The 22706-nt window shown below is 37.8% G+C and overlaps 1 protein-coding gene across 2 annotated transcripts in view; it reads right to left on the reverse strand.

The window, feature by feature from the left end:
- The window catches only part of GPATCH2 (G-patch domain containing 2), a 173207-nt gene that overhangs the window by 50151 nt on the left and 100350 nt on the right, over positions 1-22706 (reverse strand). For both annotated transcript variants that reach the window (XM_029935649.1, XM_029935650.1), the window contains exons 6-7: positions 18499-18566; positions 474-513 (exon numbers count right to left, since the gene is read on the reverse strand). In XM_029935649.1, coding sequence (XP_029791509.1) covers positions 474-513; positions 18499-18566 — 108 coding nt within the window. The remainder of the gene's footprint in view (positions 1-473; positions 514-18498; positions 18567-22706) is intronic.

Consider the following 22706-nt stretch of genomic DNA (forward strand, 5'->3'; position numbering starts at 1 on the left):
GGGGTGACTGATTTGCTGTGCTGCCATGTGTACCAGTAAGCAATAAAAAGGAATCTCACTTCAACATAAACTTGTAAGGCTCTATCACAACTTTCTAAACTTCAAAAGTAAAAATAGTCTCTCATTTGCTGATCTTATGTTGAATACAAATCAACTTTTTAAGCATATATACTATCTTGATACCTTGACTTTGTGAAAAAACAAACATAAGTGGTAGAGTCCTATAAACAAGGGAACCGAGACCTTTCCATGGAGGGGACATACGTGACTGAGGAATGTGGTGGGAGGCACTCTGATGGTTAGCCAGGATCATTCATTTGGTCTGTGTATTGAGCTTGGGAACAATGAACTCTGTTTTAAAGAAATTGGGATTTATGTCTTTTCCTATAGAGCTTGTCCACTGCCTTGAAGGGAGATCTCTAAATATTTGAAAGAGACTAAGTAATTTCCTGTTGGATTAGGATGGTCCTTACCTGGCCGTGCTCTGTCCTAGCGCCAGGGCTAAACCAATGGCTGCAGAGGAAAGAGAAAAGGAGTTAGCGCCAACCTAACTGGAAGCCCAAGCGCTCCCATGCTCAGTCTGCATGTGCTTTAAGAAATGTATTCGCCACCAGCAACAGAGCCTTAAATATGCTTTATTTTAATGGATATTTCATGTAATTCTAGACTTACACCAATTTTGACAGAATTGTAAGAGTGCTCATAACCCAGTAATTTTCAATTTAATAAGCAAACTCAGTTAGAATTACATTTCCATTTAATTACGTTAACATAAACTGCTGGGACTGTATTCATTTTATGAATCAATTCTGGTTATAAAATCTTCAAATGCTATCATTTACCACAACTTAATTATAGCATCGTTACAACAAATTATGACCTCTGGATTGCTGGAGTTTTAAAAAACATTAAAAATACAAGAATATTATGTCCTCTGGCTATTCCCCCTGGGAACAATCACGCAAAGCCCTTGAATTATGTGAATTCTGGAGCATCAGCTGAAGGTACCTTTTCCTTCCATTGTGATAACAACTTGGGTGCTGGCTCAGAACAAGTTCAATGCCAACATTCAAAAAGGAGTCCCTGCACAGTTGAGTCTTCCCTTCTCCCATTGTCCTTGCCCTGCATGGCCAACCTATACTGCTTCAGCTGCTCCTTGGATACTGAATACTGACCCATCTGCCGATACCTTTCTGTGAGAGTGGTTATTGACCATGCGCCCCGTCCTTTGGCAGTATTCAGCATCAAAACTACTTCTTAAACATCAAGGAACAGGAAATCAAGAGAAACACTCGGCAAATAAACCACTAAAAACCCACAGGGAGTGAATGATACCAATATTATGATTAATGCTATTTGTTTTTTCAAGAACAATAATATTGGATACTTTCATGTACCAAGTACTCTTGAGACACATGACATATATTATTTCCTGTCCTCATAAAAACCACACAAGGTCATTCTCAGGTTCCAGATGCAGAAATGAAACATTAGGTTATTTGCCTACAGTGTGCATTCACAATACCATACTGCAGAAAGACAAGACACTTCTATTAAAAGGGCACATTTCCTGAGACTTCTATGTAACCTCTGGCCTCTGTGGTACTAAGACCTGGGAATAAACAGCCTCTACATTCACAGGATGTGTCTACATTCTTACTGGAATACTTCTCAAGCTCAAAGACACTGATGCTCTTCGGCGGGTCACATTCTGCCTTGATGTGGAAATGGACACTCATTGGTATCTGTAAATGACAACTGGAAACAAATTATTTACTGCAGTAACTCGGACAACTTGACTAATTCATTTCCCCTCTGCTGTAGATTGTGCCTTTTTATGACCAATGTACGATACTAACTCATGATATGTAAGTGATCCATTCAGTGTTCAAGACAGACTGACAGACTTAGCAGAATGGGGCAAAACCAGTTCATTGATATGTTTTTAGGTTACACATTATAATTAACTTTTGAGAAACAACCACTGTTTGTGTTTTAGTGTAATATCAAAGGATATCCACAATGACCTGAAATGAAAAGGTTATTAAAAGACTCCTTCCTTTTCCAACTGCTTATCTGTGAGGCTGGATTTTCTTCATGTTCTTCCACTAAAACAACAGATTACCACAGGCTGAAAGTGGAAGAAACAATTAATCTAAACTGTCATCTATAAAAGCCAAACTTTAAAGTGATTTGTGCAAACAATGGCACATTCTCACTAATTTTTTTAGTGAGGAGGAGTGAAGATCACTAAGTCTCATAAAAACATGCTATTTGTATTCACACGTAAGGGCTTCCGATATAAATAAATATATATATTCTTATATATTTTTTAAATGTTTATTCATTTTTTTGAAAGAGAATGTCAGCAGGGGAGGGGCAGAGAGGGAAGGGGGACGAGGATCTGAAGCGAGCTCTGAGCTGACAGCAGCGAGCCCCATGTGGGATTCAATCTCATGAACTGTGAGATCATGACCTGAGCCAAAGTCAGACGCTTATCCGACTGAGCCACGCAGGCGCCCTTTCTACTAAATACATAAATACCTCAAATATTATTTTTGTTATAAAGCAGGTCTACATCTAGCTGGTTCGCTAGCTCAGTGAAAAGCAGCACCAACCCTCCAGTGGACAACTCAGTTTAGCCTGGATACCTTTCTCTTTCATATTCAAACCTTCAGCCAGTTGCTACTTCTCTTGTACCTAGTAACTTTAATCCATTTATCATACTGCACAGCTGCAGGGATGCTGGAGTCAATTCTTGAGTAGGAATCACACACTTACCTCAAGCAAACAGATAAACACAGGTGAACCAAAGTCAGAAGTGGTTTAGGAGAAAGAATCCCTAACTGGCCTACAAGGAATAGCCTTATCAGTCCTTGACTAATGTCTCCCTGTTCACGCAGTAATCCCTCCTGCTCTCCTGTCCTGTGCTCACTCGCCAGCCTTCCTTGCCCCGCCTGAACACACAGCTCTCTCTCTGCTTGAAATGTTCTTCCCATCCCCGTTCAGTTGGTTCTTAGAGGTCCCACCTGAAGCTTGAGGTCTGTCATGCCCTAGCTCGATGTCAAGTTCAAATTCTTTTTTATTAAAAAAAATTAATGTTCATTTATTTTTGAGAGAGAGAGAGACAGAGCATGAGTGGGGGGAGAGGAAAAAAGAGAGGGAGACACAGAATCTCAAGCAGACTCTGGGCTATGAGCTGTCAACATGGAGTCCAATGCGAAGCTCCAACTCATGAACCATGAGATCACGACCTGAGTTGAAGTCGCATGCTTAACTGACTGAGCCACCCAGGTGCCCCAAACTTCTTTTCTAAAAAGTTCTCTTTTAGAGTATTTAGCTCACTATACAATGATACGTTTGTGCGTCAGTAGGTACACTTTTATGTATGTCCTTCCTGATTAGTGTTTATTACCTGCATTAGGTAGAGCCAGAATAGTGATGTCTGTCTTGCTCATTATTGTATACCTAGCATTTAGCACATAGTAGGCCCTCACAGACATTTCCTGAATGAATAGATATATGAATGACTTGAGAAACAGGGCAGGGTTTTAACAACTAGAGCTACCATGCTATTCTATGAAATGAGAAGAATAACAGCACTGGCCTATGTGGTCTTTAGGATTCTTCTGGGTTCTCTGTTTTGTGGACCAGATGACCAGGAAGTTAAGATATTCCTCGTTCAATTGTTTTCCTATGAAACAAACAGTCAATTCTGAAACAGTGCTCAAGAAAGCCTTCTAGAACTTCATCTCTTTTATTAACTACAAATGTAAATCCAGCCTGGTGTTGCTAAATCATGGGTTTTAGAGTCAGAAAGATCGAAGTTTGAATACAGGCTCTTGCACTGACTAGCTGGATGAACTCTGACAAATTACTTTTATTTATTTATTTTTTTAGTCTTAGAGCAATATATGATTTATAAGGAAAATATGCATTTTCTTAATCAGATGATCACAATGTATTTCTCATATATATTTGGTCTTCCTCCACGGTTCCTGGCTCACAGCTCCCTAAGCCCTTGGAATCTCCAAAGCATTGAGAGGGACAAACTGTTATATCAATGAGGTGGCTTTTGGACCCTACCTAAGGATGAGAGCTAACTGTCCAGGGAGCCAACCATGTGATTGAGAGGCTGGACCTTTCAGTCCTCTGCGGCAGGCAGAAGGCTGGAGGTTGAATCAATCCTTAAGGCCAATGACTCAATCAATCGTGCTTATGTAATAAAGCCTCCATAAAAATCCCAAAAGGCAAGGTTTGGAGAGCTTCCAGATAGGGGAAGAGGTGAAGATGTGGGGAGGGTGGCATTCGGGCAGAGGACATGGGAGCACCACACCCCTACTCCACCCTCTGCCCTGTGTACCTCTTCCCTCTGGCTGTTCCTGAGTTCTATTCTTTTATAATAAACTGGCAATCCAGTAAGTAAACCATTTCTCTGAATTCTGTGAGCAAATTAAATAAACCCAAGGAAGGTGTTGTGGGGACCTCTGATTTACAGACAGAAGTACAGGTAACCATTGGGACTTGAAACTGGTGTCTTCAGTTGGAGGCAGTTGTTGGAACCTCCAATTTGTATCTGGTAGGTCGGAAGCAGAGGTGACAGCTCGGGCTTGTGAGTGGCATCTGGAGTGGAGGTTAGGGGGCAAGGCAGTCTCTCAGGACTGAACCCTTAACTTGTGGGATCTGATGCTGTCTCCAAGTACCTAGCGTTAAACTGAGTTGAAGCAGGACAGCCAGCTGATTTCCTGGAGACTTGCTTGTTGTTGTGAGGAAAAGCCTCCAAACATTTGGCGACTAGACATGTCACAGATGAAGGGTTCTGTATGAGTGTTACAGAAGACTCCAGAGAAGAAAAGGTAGGAAGGAAAAATCTGAGTTTTCCCATTACATTTGTCTTCTTCATCTATGCAATAAAATGAAATCTCACCTCTCCTTACAGGATTGGGAAGCTTAAACAAGGCTAAGAACCTGGCATAGAGTATGTGTTTAAACTAAATAGCAATTTTCTTCTCCTCTAGTACACAGTGGAATATAGTAATATGTGAACTTTTATGCTTTGATTTTTTTGTGATAACTATCTATTTATTCCTAAATGTCAGTAGGGACACCAATGTTCCTATGTAATATATACAGGTTCCCCCAACAGATTTAGCATGTTATCAAATACATAATAAATACTGAACACATTGTTTTTTTTTAATTGACCTTTGGTTGAGCAGAATATACTGTGTGACTTTCCAAAAGTCAAATTATCTATAAAATGGAGGTGTCATCCCTGCTTCAGAGAGGAAATAAAAACACTGGAGAGACTGTGAGAAAACACTCGGAAAAATAAAATATATGATCCAGGCATCACCACCATCATCATCATCATCATCCTAAAGTGATGTATACCTGGATTCATAATTTGTCTGTATTTTACATAAGTAGTTTGCAACAATACCTTCCATAAGAAGGACTGTTCTGATCCTTATTCGTTAACTAAAAATTATGACACATGGAAGCTAAAATGACTTCCCAAGGGAATCACAGTAAATCAGAGGGGGAATCGATCGGGTATATTTTCTTTGTCTCAATCGGAAGTTAAAGCCACTTTTACTATAAAGCAATTGACGCTAAATTTCAAAGTATGAAAGTATTCCCAATGAACTAACCTTTAATCCAGGCAAATCTTGCTTTAAGCACACTCGATATTTATACAAAAGATAAAATAAAGTGTAAATATTTGCTTTATAAAGGAATTCATCATAGGATTATAGGTAGTTACCCACTTGCATTTAAAGTAAGCTTTGATTTACATATAATGCTTCAGGTAAATGTCCTATACTTTAAATGAAATAAAAACAAATATAAATATCATTTAAAAGTCAACTAATATTTCATATTTACTCAATTTATTTATTAAAAAATTTTAATGTTAATTTTTTTGAGAGAGAGAGGAAAGAGAAAGAGAGAGAGAGAAAGAGAAAGAGAGCACTAGCAGGGAAGGAACAGAGAGAGAGGGAGACAGAGAATCTGAAGCAGGCTGTCAGCACAGAGCCTGACGCAGGGCTCGAACTCACGGACCCTGAGATCATGACCTGCACTGAAGTTGGATGGTTAACCTACTGAGCCACCCAGGTGCCCCTTCGATATTTACTCAGTTTAAAAACAAGTATCTCATAAGTGAATGGAAAAAAGAAAAAAAAATCTGGAACCATTTAGGGTTAGTACTGAAAGGAAGATAGAGTGAATAAAAAGTAATCCCTCATGAAGCCTTAAATATTTTTAAAGAATGTGCAGTCATATATTAATTTTTGTCTGCATTTTAATATTTGTATTTTTGGAAAGTCAACTAAATAATTAAATGTGAATTTCAAAATTTAACGTGTTATTTTTTCTCAGAAACTGGATACAGATTTCTCTGCTTTAGCTGGATTCAAGTTCTTGTTGCTTTTTGTATACCTTTTTACAGTTATTTTCTTGATATTTCATTTGTCTGGGCTAACTATTTTCTATTTAAAGAGACCTGAAATATATAACTGGACTATAAAGGTACAATGCAGATACAATTATAAATAATTATGCAACATATAAATATGTGACTAGTACCACGTTAAGTGTTACTTTATTAAAATGATCAGACTTTCCTAATTCTGCAAGGCTTCTCAATACCCACACAGGGCGCATGTCCATTTACCTTTAAAAGTGATTATTTCACATTCTGAGGCGTGCAGCAGAGTTAGCTGTTCACCAAATTTCTATAAGAAATTCTTTTTTATAATAGAAATTGTTGCCAAATATAATTTTTATAGAAACTATGCAAACTTTTATTGACCAACTTCCGCTACTCTCATAAACCAAGCTGAAAACTTTGAGTGAGGTGCATTTTTGCATACTGAGCCCCACAGTGGGCGTTCCTTCTATTAACCCTAAAAACATCCTTCTTCACTTCCCAGCTTTGCAGCCCTGTTTCTTTTCATTGGTCATTGCCGGGCTGCCCTTCACTACCTTCTGTTGACCATGCAACTCTATAACCACATAGTTTCAAAACGGAAGTTCCTACACGTTAGTGTTAGAGCCTGTAAAATAATTTTTTCTTTACTCATTAGAATCTGTTTTTAAGTCTGAAATTCTGTGAAGTAAAATTATTTTAAAGACTTCTATTTCAGATTGTTTGGGAGGTGATCTTCTAAAGCAAAACAAATATTGACTTAGAAGAATCACAGTTAACTGAATGGAAGTAGGACTTGTTGCTCACTTCTCATAAGGAGTACCTGTATACTTAGTTAATTTAATGACTATTTCTAGCCATTCTTCCAGGTTGGTTATTACAGCTTTGAGGTAAACTGTAGTAGGTTAGTCTGTGCTGTCCCTATACTTTGTGCCAGTGTCAGAAAGGAAGTGTGTCTTCCTGTTACTAGCCAGTAGTGGAAATGGGTAACCTTGACCCCAGAGCCTATGCTTACATGTGGAAGGCATTGTGCTGCATACTTTAAAACTCTTAAAGAAGAACACAATGAAGTCTCCAACTCATGGCCCACTAAGGTGAATGAAGCATGTGTATAGCAACCATATTCTAGAGAATAATGTGATCAATACTATAATCAAGTAGAAATAAAAACCTAAAGGGAGAATACAGAAGGTATAGAGAATTGCTGGTAGAAGTTCTGTGGAAAATTCCAAGGATTCCTTAAAGAACACTGTGGCCGATTCTGTATCGTCCCCTCAATACCGTGGGACGGCAGACTCCTCCAGACTTCTGGTAGTGTCGGTAAACTTAACTGCAATTTGTGTAAACTATCATTCGTAGAACATTCCATGAGTTTTTCCTGAAAGCCTATGCACACTGGCCTTCAATTATCTCTGAGTACATGTTGTCTGATGCGGTTATAAAAATATCCTCACATATTTTAAGTATACATCTAAAATTTTTCATCATAAAATTAAATATTTATTTGCAAAAATTCGCTTCTATCAATTATATATGTTAACATTGTAAAATAAAACCATTATGCCACTCTTTTAAATATACACATTGGAATTCAAATATCACTGTGATTTGATATCCACCATCAATGCATTAAAAAAAAAAAACCAGAACAAAACACACAAAACACCATGAAAAGCACTTCTATCAGTTTGAATGCTCCGAAACCTTATTCACATAAATTGGTAACTGGAAATAAAAAGAATCTGGTTGGAGCAGTCATTTGATTGTTGAACTCCTTTATTGAACTCCTAAAAGTCACACAACGATTTTTAGATAAAGGAGTATTTTTAACGATCTACCAGCTGCTGAAGACAAAGAATTAGAAATAATCTACCTAATTTGCAAAAGGCTTTGTAATTTGGTCATTAGATTCAATCTGTCCACATCAATATCAGTATTTGGAATGTCCCTCTGTTTGGAACCCGAAAGGATTTCATGCTGTGAAGCAAGGTGCCAAAGAGTAGGACTTGGGGGAGAGGGGTGTCTTTTTTTCTCAAAGTGGAAGAAAAGCAATTGTGAAAAACAGGAATCAGCAAAATTACCAGGGCTAATGATTTCAGAAAAGAAGGTGTATATATAAGCAAAAGAATCCAAAAATGGATTCCCCTAAAACTCTTGGTGACCAGGATTCCCTTGGAAATTATTTGCATGTCTATAAATACCTTGTTTTTTCTACTATGAGACACTGTGGCACCGAAAGTCAGTTTTATGTATCTGATTTTATCATAGGGAGCAGTTTGAATCAAAGTATGGACTTAATTACCTGAGCAAGAAAGTTGGAGAAGCATATATCTAAAGGTATGGTACTAGTAGGCCATACCTTGAACACAGATCATATACCATCTCTTGTTAAAGAAAATGGTAGGAAAATCTCCTCTCTTGGGTTTCCTTCCCAGGACAATGAAACAGACAAATTGAAGCAAAATGTGGTCATTTTTTTAAACTGACTAGAGAAAGAGACTAGTCCTTAGAAGGATACTAATAGGTACTGGGACTGTGTGTATATATGTATAGTACAAAGTGTGCCTGTGTACTTATCATTTGTGTAAAATAAAATACGCAAAATGCTATATTCTACAGTGTCATCAAAAAAGAAAATTGTAGAACAAAGCCTACAAGGCACCTTGTTCATTTGCCCTCCACAGTAAAGGGCAGGCCTGAAGAAGGGGATGAAAATATAGATTTGTTGAAAGAGGTGCTTTCAGCATATAGATAACAATTCCATTTGAATGAGAGACCCATATGTAGGGAGCGAAGACCAGGTCTGGAGCTCCTGTGTGAAAGCAGGTAGCGGCATGGAAACTAGACTTCACAGGGCCTTGACTACCATGCCTATGGCCCTGGCCTAGACCCTCTTCGGAGTGCCTCTCCCGACAAAGAGGGTGAGCACACTGACTAGAGGTTTATAAAGATTGGTGCCTACCCTCTGGAGGTCATTGTTTCACATGGCGTCAGGGCAGAAGTCTTTGAGCTAAAAGCTAAGTAAGGATACAGGAAGAACATCAAGGCCAGTAGCATTTCCAGGCAAGGAATTGCAACCGCAAACACAACAGAACCTACTTCGTTTTTGAAAGAACCTTAATGCCTAAACAAACAACTTGGCCACCCTGACTTTAGTCTGTGACTTAAATTCCTACTGATGTTCACTAACCAGAAAGGGGCTGTTAAGAACCAAGATGGTGACAGAGGAGGTTACTGAACTCCCTTCTTCCATGAATGCACCATTTTCTTTTTTCTTTTTATTCTTTTAAATTTCTTTTTTTAATGTTTTTATTTATTATTGAGACAGAAACAGAGCGTGAGTGGGAGAGGGGCAGAAAATGAGTGAGACACAGAATCTGAAGCAAGCTCCAGGCTCTGAGTTGTCAGCACAGGGCCCGATGCAGGGCTCGAACCCATGAACTGTGAGATCATGACTTGAGTCGAAGTCAGACACTTAACCAACTGAGCCACCCAGGTGCCCCAAACACACTGTTATCTAGCTATGCATGGAACAATTTCCTTGCAAGAAATCTAGAAACTAGTTGCATGACTCTTATACATTGGACAGATGAGAAAATACCCACGCTGAAGTGGGTAAGAAAGGCTGAACACGCTCTTACCATAAAGCCCACTCCGGCACTAAGCCACACACTCAGGAGGGACCTTCCAATTCCCAACTTTTCCCTGAGGAGCAAAGGGTTTGGAATACACCTTTAGTGTCCCAACTTTGAAGTCCCACCATGGGATGGGACTCCAGAACATCTAGCTCTGAAAGCCAATGTGGGACTTGTGTCCATGGCACCTACAGGACTATAGTAAACAAAAAACCCATTCTTAGTGGGCATGTGAGGACTTACCACAGCAAAAGCAGTTCTAACAGGGAAGTTTATAGTGATAAAAGCCTACATTAGGGAAAAATATCTCAAATAAACACCTTAACCTTACACCTCAAGGAACTATAACTAGAGGAAGAAACAAGGCTGAGAGCTAGCAGAAAGAAGTAAATAACAAAGATTACAGTGGAAATAAATCAAGTAGAAAAGACAATAGAAAAGATGAATGAGACTAAAAGCTCAATTTTGTAAAGATAAAATTGACAAGGTTTTTACTAGACCAAGAAAAAAGAGAAAAGACTCAAATAAATAAAATCAGAAATGAAGAGGAGACATTACAACTGATAACAAGGAAATACTAAGGATCCTGAGAAACTACTGTAAACAATTACATGCCAACATATTAGATACTATAGACATGGATGAATTCCTAGAAATATACAGTCTACCAATTTCAAATAATAATTAGAAAATCTGAACAGACCAAGTACTAGTAAGGTAATTGAAGCAGTAATCAAAAGCCCCCAACAAAGAAAAGTCAAGGGCCATATGACTTCACTGGTGAATCCTACCAAACATTGAAAGAAGAATTACTAGTTACTGCAGTTCATTGAGCTCTACAAAGTCAGTGCTGGGGCAAGTGACAGCAAGACAGGCACTGGCTGATTCTGGGCCTCACGGAAGAAAAGTATGTCAATACTGGCAGGGATGATCCCAAGAAGCTGTGTGGCAAAATTTCATCCTGTCATTCTCTGTGCACATTTGCCAGGAGAAGCACAAGAAGCACCCAGATGCTTCAGTTAACTTCTCAGAGTTTTCTTTGTTCCTTCCTTCTTCCTTCGTTCTCTTTCTTTCTATGTTTCTTTCCTTCTCCCTTCCTTTCCTTCTTTTTTAAAATGTTTATTTATTTTTGAGAGAGAATGCAAGCAGGGGAGGGGCAGAGAGAGAAGGGGACTAAGGATCTAAAGTAGGCTCCACGCTTACAGCAGTGAGCCCAATGCAGAGCTTGAACTCACTAACGGTGAGATCATGACCTGAGATGAAGTCAGATGATCAACCAACTGAGCCACCCAGGTGCCACAGCTTCTCAGAGTTTTCTAAGAAGCATTCAGAGAGGTGCAAGACCATGTCTATTAAAAAGAAAAAAAAAAGTTTTTGAAAACATGGCAAAGGTGGACAAGAACCATTATGAAAGAAAAATGAAACCTTCCCTCTTACAGGGGAAGCCAAAAACAAGTTCAAGGGTCCCAATCAATGTACCCAAGAGGCCTCTCTTGACCTTTTTCTTCTTTTGTTCTGAGTATGGTCCCCAAACCAAAGGAGAGCAGCCCGGCCTATCCATTGGTGACATTGCAAAGAAAAGGGGAGAGAAATGGAATAATTCTACCCGCAGATGACAAGCAGCTTTATGAAGAAAGGCTGCTGAGCTGACGAAAAATACAAAAAGGAGGTTGTGGCATAGTGAGCTATAGGAGAGCCTGATGAGGCAAAAAAGAGTGTCATCAAGGCTGAAAAAAAGAAGAAGAAATGAGAAGCGCAAAAGAGGAAGAAGATGAAGAAGATGAAGAGGATGAAGAAGAAGATGATGATGAATAAGTTGGTTCTAGCACACGTTTTTTTTTCTGGTTCATAAAGCATTGAACTCAGCTATATGCAACTGATTCCTTTTAAAGAAAAAATACTAAACTGTAACGGTGCATAAGTTATGGTTGCAAACTGCAGTGTCTTTTTTTGTATAGTTAACATACTACCAAATGTGTCATTAGATAGCATTGTCCTGGCAGTATTTTTATTGGCCACTAACCTTGTCTGGTACAGTGGGGGGGTTGTACACTGACACGGAAATTTAGAGCAGGTTGTTGGTGCACAGCACAAATTAGTTATAAATGGGCCCGGGACTGCTCTCACCTCCTTGTCTCTGAGGCAAGGAATACAAAATAATTGTTCTGTTAAGTAAAAACCACTCTATAACAGCAACAACAACAAGAACAACAACAACAAAACCAAAAAACCCCACAAACAAGCAAACAAAACACAAAACCTTGCAGCTGTTCTGTCACCAATCTAATGCTTCCAAGCAAATACAATTTTTGATGTTGAAAATAAATAAAAAAGAATACCAATCTTTCTCAAACTCACCCAAAAAACAGAAGTGGAGGGATCATTTCCATACAACAGCACTGAGAGATGAGCATTATAGTCTTATATCAAAGCCACATAAGGCCACTATACGAAAATTGTAGGCCAATATCTGTGATGAGTATAGATGCAAAAATCTTCAACAAAATATTAGCAAACCAAATTCAACATTAGATTAAAAGGATCACAAATAATGATCAAGTGGAATTTATTCCAGGATGCAAGGATGGTTTAACATCTGCAATTCAATAAATGTGACATACCACATTAACAAATGAAAGACAAAAAGCAAGTGATCATTTCAATGGCTGGCTGCAGAAAAAACATCTGACAAATTTCAACATCCTTTCATGATAAAAACTCCCAACAAACTAGGCATAGAAGGAATGTACCTCAGCATAGCAAAGGCCTATGATAAGCTTACAGCTAACATCATTCTAAATGGTGAAAAACTGAAAGCGTTTTCTCTAAGATCAGGAACAACACAAGGATGCCCACTCTTGACAGTCCAGTTAGACTCAGCATTGGAAATTCTATCTTGACTAAGTAAGCAAGAAAAAAAAAAAAGCATCAATATCCGAAAGGAAAAAGAAAAACTAAAGACTCTACCAAAAATCTGTTAGAACTAATAGATAAAATCAGCAAAGTTGCAGGATACAAAATCAAGAGACATTAATCAGTTGTTTCTACAACAAACTATTAGAAAGAGGGATTATGAAAACAATCCCATATATAATAGCATCAAACAGAAAAAAACACTTAGAAATAAATGAGATGAATGAGGTAAAACATCTGTACACTGAAAAGTGTAAAATATTAATGAACGAAATGGAAGAAAACATGAATAAATGGAGAGATATTTTATATTCATGGACTGGAAAAATCAATACTGTTAAAATTTACATACTGTCCAAATCAATCCACAAGTTCAATGCAGTCATTATAAAAATTGCAATGGCAGTTTTCACATAAATTTTTTTAAAATCCCATAATTTGTATGGAGCCACAAAAGACCCCAAATAACCAAAGTAGTCTTGATAAGGAATAAAGCTAGAGCTATCATGCTTCTTAATTTCAAGCTATATTACAAAGCCATAGTCATCAATGCAGTATGTTGGCTGACTAAAAACAGACACAAAAATCAATGGCACGAAATAAATAAACCCAGAATAAACCCACATGTATATGATCAATTAATTTTGACAAAGAAGTCAAGAATATACACGGCGGAAGGATACTCTGATCAATAAATGATCTTGGGAAAATTGAACGGCCTCTTGCAAAAGAAGGAAACTGGAGCCCTATCATATACCATAGACAAATATCAATTTAAAATGGATTAAGGACTTGCACACAAGATCTGAACTCTAAGACCCCTAGAAGAAAACATAGAAAGTAAGCTTCTTGACATTGATTCTCACAGTGATTTTTTGGATTGACACCAAAGCAAATGCAAAAGCAAAAACAAACAAGTGGTACTACCTCTAACTGAAAAGATTCTGCAGAGCAAAGGAAACCACCACCAAGAGAAAAAAGCAACCTATGGCAAGGAAGAACATATTTGCAAACCACATTTAATATCAAAAACATACAGGATACATGTACAACTCAATAGCAAAATTCCAATAATCCAATTTAAAAAATGGGCAAAGGACCGGAATAGATATTTTTCCAAAAAGGACGAACAAACAGCCAACAGGTACTTAACATGGTGCACAACATCATTAATCATAAGGGAAAGGCAAATAAAAAGCACAATGAGATCATCAATTCATACTTTTTAGAATGTTTATTATCAACAAGACAAGAGAGAAAAACCTGCGAGGAGAGGAGAAGGTGGCCTCGTTGGTACCGCTGGTGAGAATGCGAACCGGTGCAGCCATCATGGAAAACAGTATGCAGCTTCCTCAAAACATTATACAAAGAACTACCATATATTATCCAGTAATTCTGCTTCTGGATATATATCCAAAGGAAACTAAATCACTATCTTGAAGAGATATCTGTACTTCCACATTCATTGTGGCCATTCACAATGGCCAAGATATGGAAACAACCTAAGTGTCCCTCAATGAATGAATGGATAAAAAAGTTGTGATACACACTGGGGTATTATTTAGCCTTAAAAAGAAGAAAATCCCACCGGTTGCAACAACACGGATGGACCTCCATGATAAGGAAGGCATCGTGCTAAGTGAAATAAGCCCGACAAAGAGGAGTACTGTGTGGCATCAAGGAAACAGAGTAGAATGGTGGTACTGTGGGGGCGGGGCTGGGGGTGGAGGACATGGGGGAGGTGAGTAAAAGGGTACAGAATTTCAGTTATAAAATGAACAAGACTGAATTGTATGGTTGAGAGTTAAGAGAGTAGACCATCAGTGTTTTCTAAAAAAAAAAAAAAAAGGTAAATACGTGAGGTGAGAGTGAATTCAATGGTGGGAATACTTTTACAATGTACATGTGTATCAAATAATCACATAGTACACTTTAAATACATTATAACCTGGGATGCTTGGGTGGCTCAGTCGGTTAAGCACCCGACTTTGGCTCAGGTCATGATCTCGAGGTCTGTGGGTTTGAGCCCTGCGTGGGGCTCTGTGCTGACAGCTCAGAGCCTGAAGCCTACTTTGGATTCTGTGTCTGCCTCTCTCTCTGCCCCTCCCCTGCTTGTGCTCTGTCTCTCTCTTTCTCAAAAACAAATAGACATTTAAATAAATAAATAAATAAATAAATAAATAAATAAATAACAATTTTATTGGTCAATTATATCTCAATTAAGCTGAGGAAGAAAAAAAGCAAGCAAGAAATGGGCTGCTAAAACTGTGCACTAGACTCTAAGGGCACCTGCTGCGGTGACCACATCAGTCGTGATCTTAGAGTATAAATAATAAGGAAGGTCTATCAAGAAAGGAGAATCACCTGCCAAATTGGACACATGGGTTTTTGCAAGCTGAGTGTTAAGTGCCTCACTTCCTGAATGAGCACTTCTGCTGAAATAGTCCGCTTTCTCCCCAGTTCTGTATTGTATCCACAGGTACTCTATATATAGGAGCCACGGCGCTGCAAGCAGCCATAGGCAGGTGGGAGTAAAACTCCATGTCGCTCGGAGGTCCTGAAGGAGATTCTGAGACAGTTGCAGGAAGTGGATGAGATTCTGAAGCGGTGCCCTTCAGGAAAGACAGGGAAGGTATTCTGAACATATGTATGAATGGGGGGAAGGGTTGTGTGTGCACGTTGAGCAGTCAATGATGTGACTGTGACAAGTTCTGTTAGGAGCAACCACGTGCCAGATCTGAAATTTTGCCAGACACTAGTTCCCCAAACTCCCTTGCAACCATGGGTGACCAAATAACCCAGTTCTGGCCAAGGGGAACTAAGGAAAGGTGGGTGGGTGGTTTTGAAAAGAATTTTGTTTCTTGAGGAGAGCTCCTAGCTCTGGTCCTTTCCTCTTGCTCTTGCCTTGAACGCGGACATGACCTTATGAAATTATAGGCATGAAATTATAGGCATGAGGCCATAAAAATAAGGGGATAAGAAGAGATGGTAGAGGCGGTATTATGCGTTGAATTGTGTTCCCCAGAAAGATATGCTGCGGTCCTAACCCCCAGGAGCTCAAAATATGACCTTATTTTTGAGATAGATCTTTACAGAGGTAACAAGGTCAAATGAGGTCACTAGGGTAGGTCCTACTCTGACCTTACAAAATGTCCTCATTTTTCTGTCCTTGCGTCCTTATAAAAAGGAGAGATTTGGACACAGAGACAGATACACACACCAGGAAAAGGCCACATGAAGATGAAGGCAAGGGCTAGGGTGAGGCAGTAGGCGCCAATGAGCAGCAAAGACGGACCGCAAACCACAGGTGTGGACGGAGGCCTGGGACAGCCTCTCCCTCCAGCCTCAGAAGGAACCAGCCCTGCTGACACCTGACCTTGCACTTCCAACCTTCAGAACTGCCAGACAATACATTTCTGTTGTTTAAACCACCCAGTTTATGGTGCTTTGTTCCAGGAGCTCTAGGAAACTAATCTGATGACAAAGCAAAAAAACAGGAACAGTCTGGTCCTTGATAGTAACTTCAAGCCCCTAAAAAGTCTTAGCGCCACCTTCCTCCTGACTTCTTATGTGAAAAACAAAATAAAACCTTTTGACTTAAAATATTGTTCGTTTTGTCTTGTATTCTGTTACCAGTATGTAGTACATTCTGATAAAATCAGTATTCACTGCTAAAAACAAATAGGATTTTTGAAAGATATGGGTAGGAGAGAATGCAAGAGAAAAATCCTAGGCTAAGGGGGGCAGCAATGTAGGGATCATATTTAGGGAAGACAGGGAGACCAGGGAAGACAGCTGGCCCATTATCTAAGAAGGAGAGATAATGGACCAAGCAGAAAGATACTGGAGTCAGATCCTGGAGAGCAGTTAATAATATGCTAATGAGGTTTCTCCACTATCAGGAGGCAATACTGGGGGTTTATAAGGAGGGGAATAAAAGAATCAGAACTGAGATTTAGCATAACTAAGTAGTATATACTCAAAGAGTGAGGAAACAGAGACAGAAAGATTCACTAGGATCCTCTAATAATATAAAAGATCACAGAGCTTATGTAAAAGAATGGAGCACATAGTGGAAAAGACGGAGTCACCATGAGATACTGAAGAGACTGGACTGGGCTGGTAGCTTGCAGGGTCTGAGGCAGTAAAATGACTCCATGTTAGTCCTGAGTGTTGAGAGAATGGTAATCGAGCACAATGGGGTAACCTAGGAAACTCTAAAAATAGTGACATCTGAGTTCCAACCCCAGAGAATCTTATTTAATTGATGAAGAGCCACTGGGGAGATTGGTGTGGAATGGATGTCAGGGGCACACAATGAGGGTCATCCTTGCTAATTGGAGAGGCAATACTTAGTTGACATTATCCAATTTACCTTATTTTAAATTCACACTTTCATATCTTCATTCACTCAATTACTATTTCCTGTCTAGTAGGCACTGTTAGCACAGGACTCCAAATAGTGATAAAGAGATTTGTCTGCCCTCAGAGCATTTACAATCATTACCGAGTGCAATTTTTGGTTTAAATATGGCTCGACGTCTACTTGCTAGTGTTTCTGATTCATATCGGAACGGAAAATTAAGAAGAAAATATGCAAGTCCTTTGGCTGTCTGAGTTAATAAAAAGTTTTATTCTTTTTTCCTCATTTTGAGAAACAATAGAGAAAAGATCTTACAGGATAATAAAAATGAATAAAATAAATTATCTAAAGGGAAGATTATGATATTGTAATCTATAAATACTCCAGAAAATGATAATCTTTATAAATAATATTTTATATCATATTTATACTTCTATTAATAATCTAGACAAAATATACTACAGATGAATTCATGTCTTTCTATATCTTATGGCCTGTTTCAAGTTCAACCAATTTCTCAGAAGACATGGTACTGACCCAAAATATATAGGTACTTAAGCTCTTCCAATAAAGATGTACTTAGAAACAGATCTGGCACCTAGAAATTCAGCCAATAATTTATGAAAGTTAAAGCTCAATGATTAACTTTTGGAATTCTTAGAAAATTAGACTCTCCCTTTTGTTGCAAAATGAAAATACATTTTGGTCCCTTCATGTCTCATGCTGAGTAGAAAGCAGAGAAATAATGAGTTAAGTAGTCACTTACTCTTCATGTCTCATGCTGAGCAGAAAGCAGAGAAATAATGAGTTAAGTAGTCACTTTCTCTGAGTTTTAGCGCATTAGAATAAGTGGGGAGGAAGGGAGCAAGTACGGAAGAGTAAGAGGAGAGTCTGATGCTACGTAATGTAGTGAAAACTCAGAATTTCAAATTCTATGGCAAAGGCGAGAAAGATCGTATTCAAAAACCTTTATTTACATTTCTGCCCCAGGTAGAAATTGTTCCTGCACAACTGTCAATGTCAATGGTATAAGATGTTTACTTTTTCTTAAGAAAGGTGCACATTCAACCACCTTTACTAGCAATAGCTACCAATTTTCCAAAGGAAAGCCGTAGAATATCCCAAGGAGATTATACAAAACAGTGCCTACTCACTCATGGTGATGAGAATCTGGTGAAAAGTGAATCATCCTCTTGTTACTGATGGGGCCTGGGGTGCCCACCTGAAAGGAGAGTCCAAACAAAAAATAAGCCACAGATGAGTTTCTTAAAAAACAAAACAAAACAAAACAATCCTGTGAATAATAATAAGGACATTTCCACTTGAGACTTCCCTGTTAAAATGGAGAATAAAATATTAATTCGCAAAAGCTAAACCATATTGCAATGGGTTTCATTCCTGGTAAGAATGGCCTCTTGTTTTGATTCAGTGTAGTTCCTCTGCTAGAATTGTAATACTATTTTAAAAGTACTTTTATAATTAAAAAAATAAAATAACTAGACCGCTGACTCTTGTTTCCAAATACTGCTCAACTGCATATATATTTCATCATACTCTGAAAAAAAAGAGGTTCATTTAGTGTTGAGCAGGTGATAATTCCCAAAACCAGTGTATCTGCAGCTAATACCTGAATATAATGCATATATAAATGCATATATATGCATATAAATGCATATATTTAAATGCATATAAAACTTGAGTCAAGGAAGTAGTCACTAGTCTTTTTCATAGTTTTCCCAGAAAGTTAGGGATAATCTACATATTTACACAGAACAAAATGTATTTTACCTAAAAGAACAACATTTTATTCCTCTATTTCCAAATAAAGTTAAAAATCTGATCAAGAGTCAAAGGTTCAAAAATTTTTCATAATGTAAGCTACTCTCATTTAAAAAAATTCGCAACTTTTTTTATAGAAGGTTCTCGAAGGCAAACATAAGCAGCGCCATGCAAGAGTGAATCCACAACCACAGTCAACAAGATCTTACAACAAAAAGGTTATAAGTTATGCTATCATAATAACAAAAAAAAGCCCGCCATAATTATAAAAGTGCCACTTAAAGTTTACCATCAAAGAAAGCCCCAGGGGGCAGAAAAATGCCTATAAAAAAAGTCTAACGTTCCCAAAAACGTGTTTGTTCTGTTGTCACTCTGGTAACAAGGATGCCAGCATACACTCTGAAATTCCAAGAAATGCAAATACGGCAAATGTGCACAGATGACGACATTAATAACCTTCCGGTTTGGGCACCACAGGTAAACATGTGGCTCAACACCAGGACTACATCCTGCCTTCATCTCAAAATGAGGTTTTCATGCTATTCCAGTGGGTATCGCCGGAATACGGTAATCCATTTTCTACACCGTGGCTATGAGAAAAGCCGACTGGGCCTATGTCATGCTTTGTTAGAGGTTCATGATCACATTATCTCATGGTGGACCTGACACTTTTATTCAGTTTACAGTATGTTCTATGTACAGGCAACTTATTTCCTTTGCCAGGGCTGCTGACAACCTTTTCCACACTATATTAATCTTGTTTACTGACTTTATCTTGGTACAAATATCAGAAAACTGAACTTTTTATCTCAGAGAAAGAATAAACAACGTGTTGACAGAAGCAGAAGCTATTTTCAGGGCTAAAATTGCTTGTTTACCTGAAGCTATACTTATGGAAAAATGTTTAAGTCTAGCTCTGGCTTGAAATACATAATCTGAAATTTAATAAATGAAGAAATTTCACGTACCCCCATGTGATAAATTGCCTGATGAAAACAATGCAAGTGAATACAATAAAACTGAATTTATAACTAATTTATCCCACAATACAAATGTAAGCTTTCAATCTAGTCAGAAATAATCACACTGTGTATTTCTCAGAAATCACAGATGTATAAACTATACGCTCAATTCAATTACTGCAAATAACTCACAAAAGATTTACAGTAACAAATGTAGATATTTAAATGACTTTCCATATTTATATAGTACATAGTCCATTTTTAAAAAAATAAAATAGAGGTGAATACCCTTTCCTGTTATTTCAAGTCAATTTTTGTTTTACTTTTGATGTATTTGTATTGTTTTGTTTTGAAGATATGCCAACAGCCATAATTTATAATTTTTTAAATGAAATTATACAACACTGAGGCCAACACATGATAATCTTCTCAGGATTTATATCACTTTTCTGTGTCTGGAATAATATGTTTTTTACTACAGAAACCTTTTGCCACTGTGGGATAGACTCCCATCCTGAAAATCTGAGAATAAGATCTTAATACAAAATCCATCCCGTGGAAAGCAGTGCTATACTAAAGTTTCCATGTATTTTGAATTTGGAAGCATGTGTTTAATATGACTGATTATTAGTAGATGCTTCAAAGTTATAAAATATCAAGAAATATTCTTACGGAATTCTTTCTAAAACTGTGTAATTTAGGGTTAGATAATAATCTTCATAAAAATAAATGAAGTAATTTTAAACATCACATTAAAGTAATAATTACTATTGAACAAGTATGGTAATTATATTGTTTTATTTTCCAAAAAATACGGCTTCCAATTATTCCAGAAATGTCTTGGAAAGAAATAACAAATTACAAAAATCTCTTTAAATATCAATAAAATATTCATGTAATAACGTTTTTTTTGTTAGAAAAAGTAGATTTTATTCCACAAGATTTGATAGGGAACAGGTATTCTGTTCTTCATGAGAAACAGTATTTCCGCAATCCAGTTCTTGTTCTTTGTTAAAACTCTGGAGATAGTTATGTAATTAGATAATAATTATTGATGACAATCATAGACATCACACTATATGTCCAGAATTCTTAAGATTCATTTTTAAATACTGTTGTATCAATAGTGACTACAGTCCTAAATAAGATAGGCATATTTCTTCTCATTGTCTATGTTTATTACAGAAATTATTAAAATCAAAAAAAGACAACTCAAAGCTAGAAGGGAATGGATGGTCTCTACATAACAAAGCTGTTGTCAACTTCTGGCCTTTGGATTGTGAAATAAACTACAATGCTAAAAGACCACATGGGTCTTCATTTTTGCTACTGTTATTTACTGTTATGAGCCTCAGAAAATAGGAATGTCGTAATGACAAATAAAAACTGAATAACAGTTGTACAAGGAAGGACCACTGTCAAAATTCATAAGGTCAGTGAGTAAGAATACATGGGAAATTTAGCTAGTGACATCAGTGACAAAACATCTTCTCACTTTCACTGGACACGTTAAAACAGTTTCTTATTCTTTCTTTCTCTCACTGATTATTAATGCCAATTTCATAACTCTCCTCAAAAGATAAAACACAACACCTGTTTTTCCATCCCTTTGTCATTTTGTTGGGAACAAAGGCCCCCTCACCCCTTCCCATCCTTCTACAATTAGATAACTGGACCAATCACTTCCCAAATCAGGTAAAGGCATCAGAGACACAAAGGTCTTATAGGATTAATGAGAAGCCTGTTCAATATGGATGATACCCCGACTCATATTTTCAAGGATTAGGATTCCTTCTGCCAGTGAAGTGTTATGTCCCCACTAAGTACAAGAGGCCATGGTTCTTTCTTCTCTCCCTCTAAAATAGTCATTCTCCTTCAACTTTGCTCTTATTTACAATTACATTTTATTTGCTTTCCAAATGCTATTCTGCTTCAGTGCCCACACTGACGAATACTTACGGTAGCAGGCTGCCATTCAGAAGAAGGCCTTTTAGTTTCGTGAGGACTGGTCAATCCAATCCGCCAGGCCTCCAGGCTACAGGGGGACATTGCCTGAGCCTTCCGGCCCCTATGTCACAATCCAGAAGTTTTCTGCTTCTCTAAGGACCAGTATTAATTTGACTCACCTTCTCAGAAGAGAGAAACAAGCTCCTAAAGGTTAGCAGGCTCAGCATAAGGGCCCCCTGCTACATTCAACAACTGTGTCAGTTAAATATATGTGACCGATAATAAGGAAAACAACTCAGAAAAGCCAGGCTTAACAAGAGGGCTTTAAGCCCCGAAGGTAGGAAGTAAGGGGAGAAGAGCAAAGAGAGGGCAGGAAATTAATTATGGTCGTTAGTCTACACATTTATCTTCATCCAAAACAATCATGAGAAATAATACCCTAAATGTTTTGCAGTAACTGATTTGGATTAAGTAGCTGTTAAAATGAATGTACAGAATGTATATCTTTTAATCCCACACAGCAAAATAAACATAATGGTTCTCTAAAAGTATTTCAAATGAGTTTCAGGTCGGTGTTCTGAAAAGTTCTGTTACAAGATAGGTGGAGAATGAATAAAATATTTCACTGTGTCCTCTATTCTCATATATAATATTACAGACTGCTCACAATTCAC

Source organism: Suricata suricatta, chromosome 3 (assembly GCF_006229205.1).
Source record: "Suricata suricatta isolate VVHF042 chromosome 3, meerkat_22Aug2017_6uvM2_HiC, whole genome shotgun sequence".
Lineage (NCBI taxonomy): Eukaryota > Metazoa > Chordata > Mammalia > Carnivora > Herpestidae > Suricata > Suricata suricatta.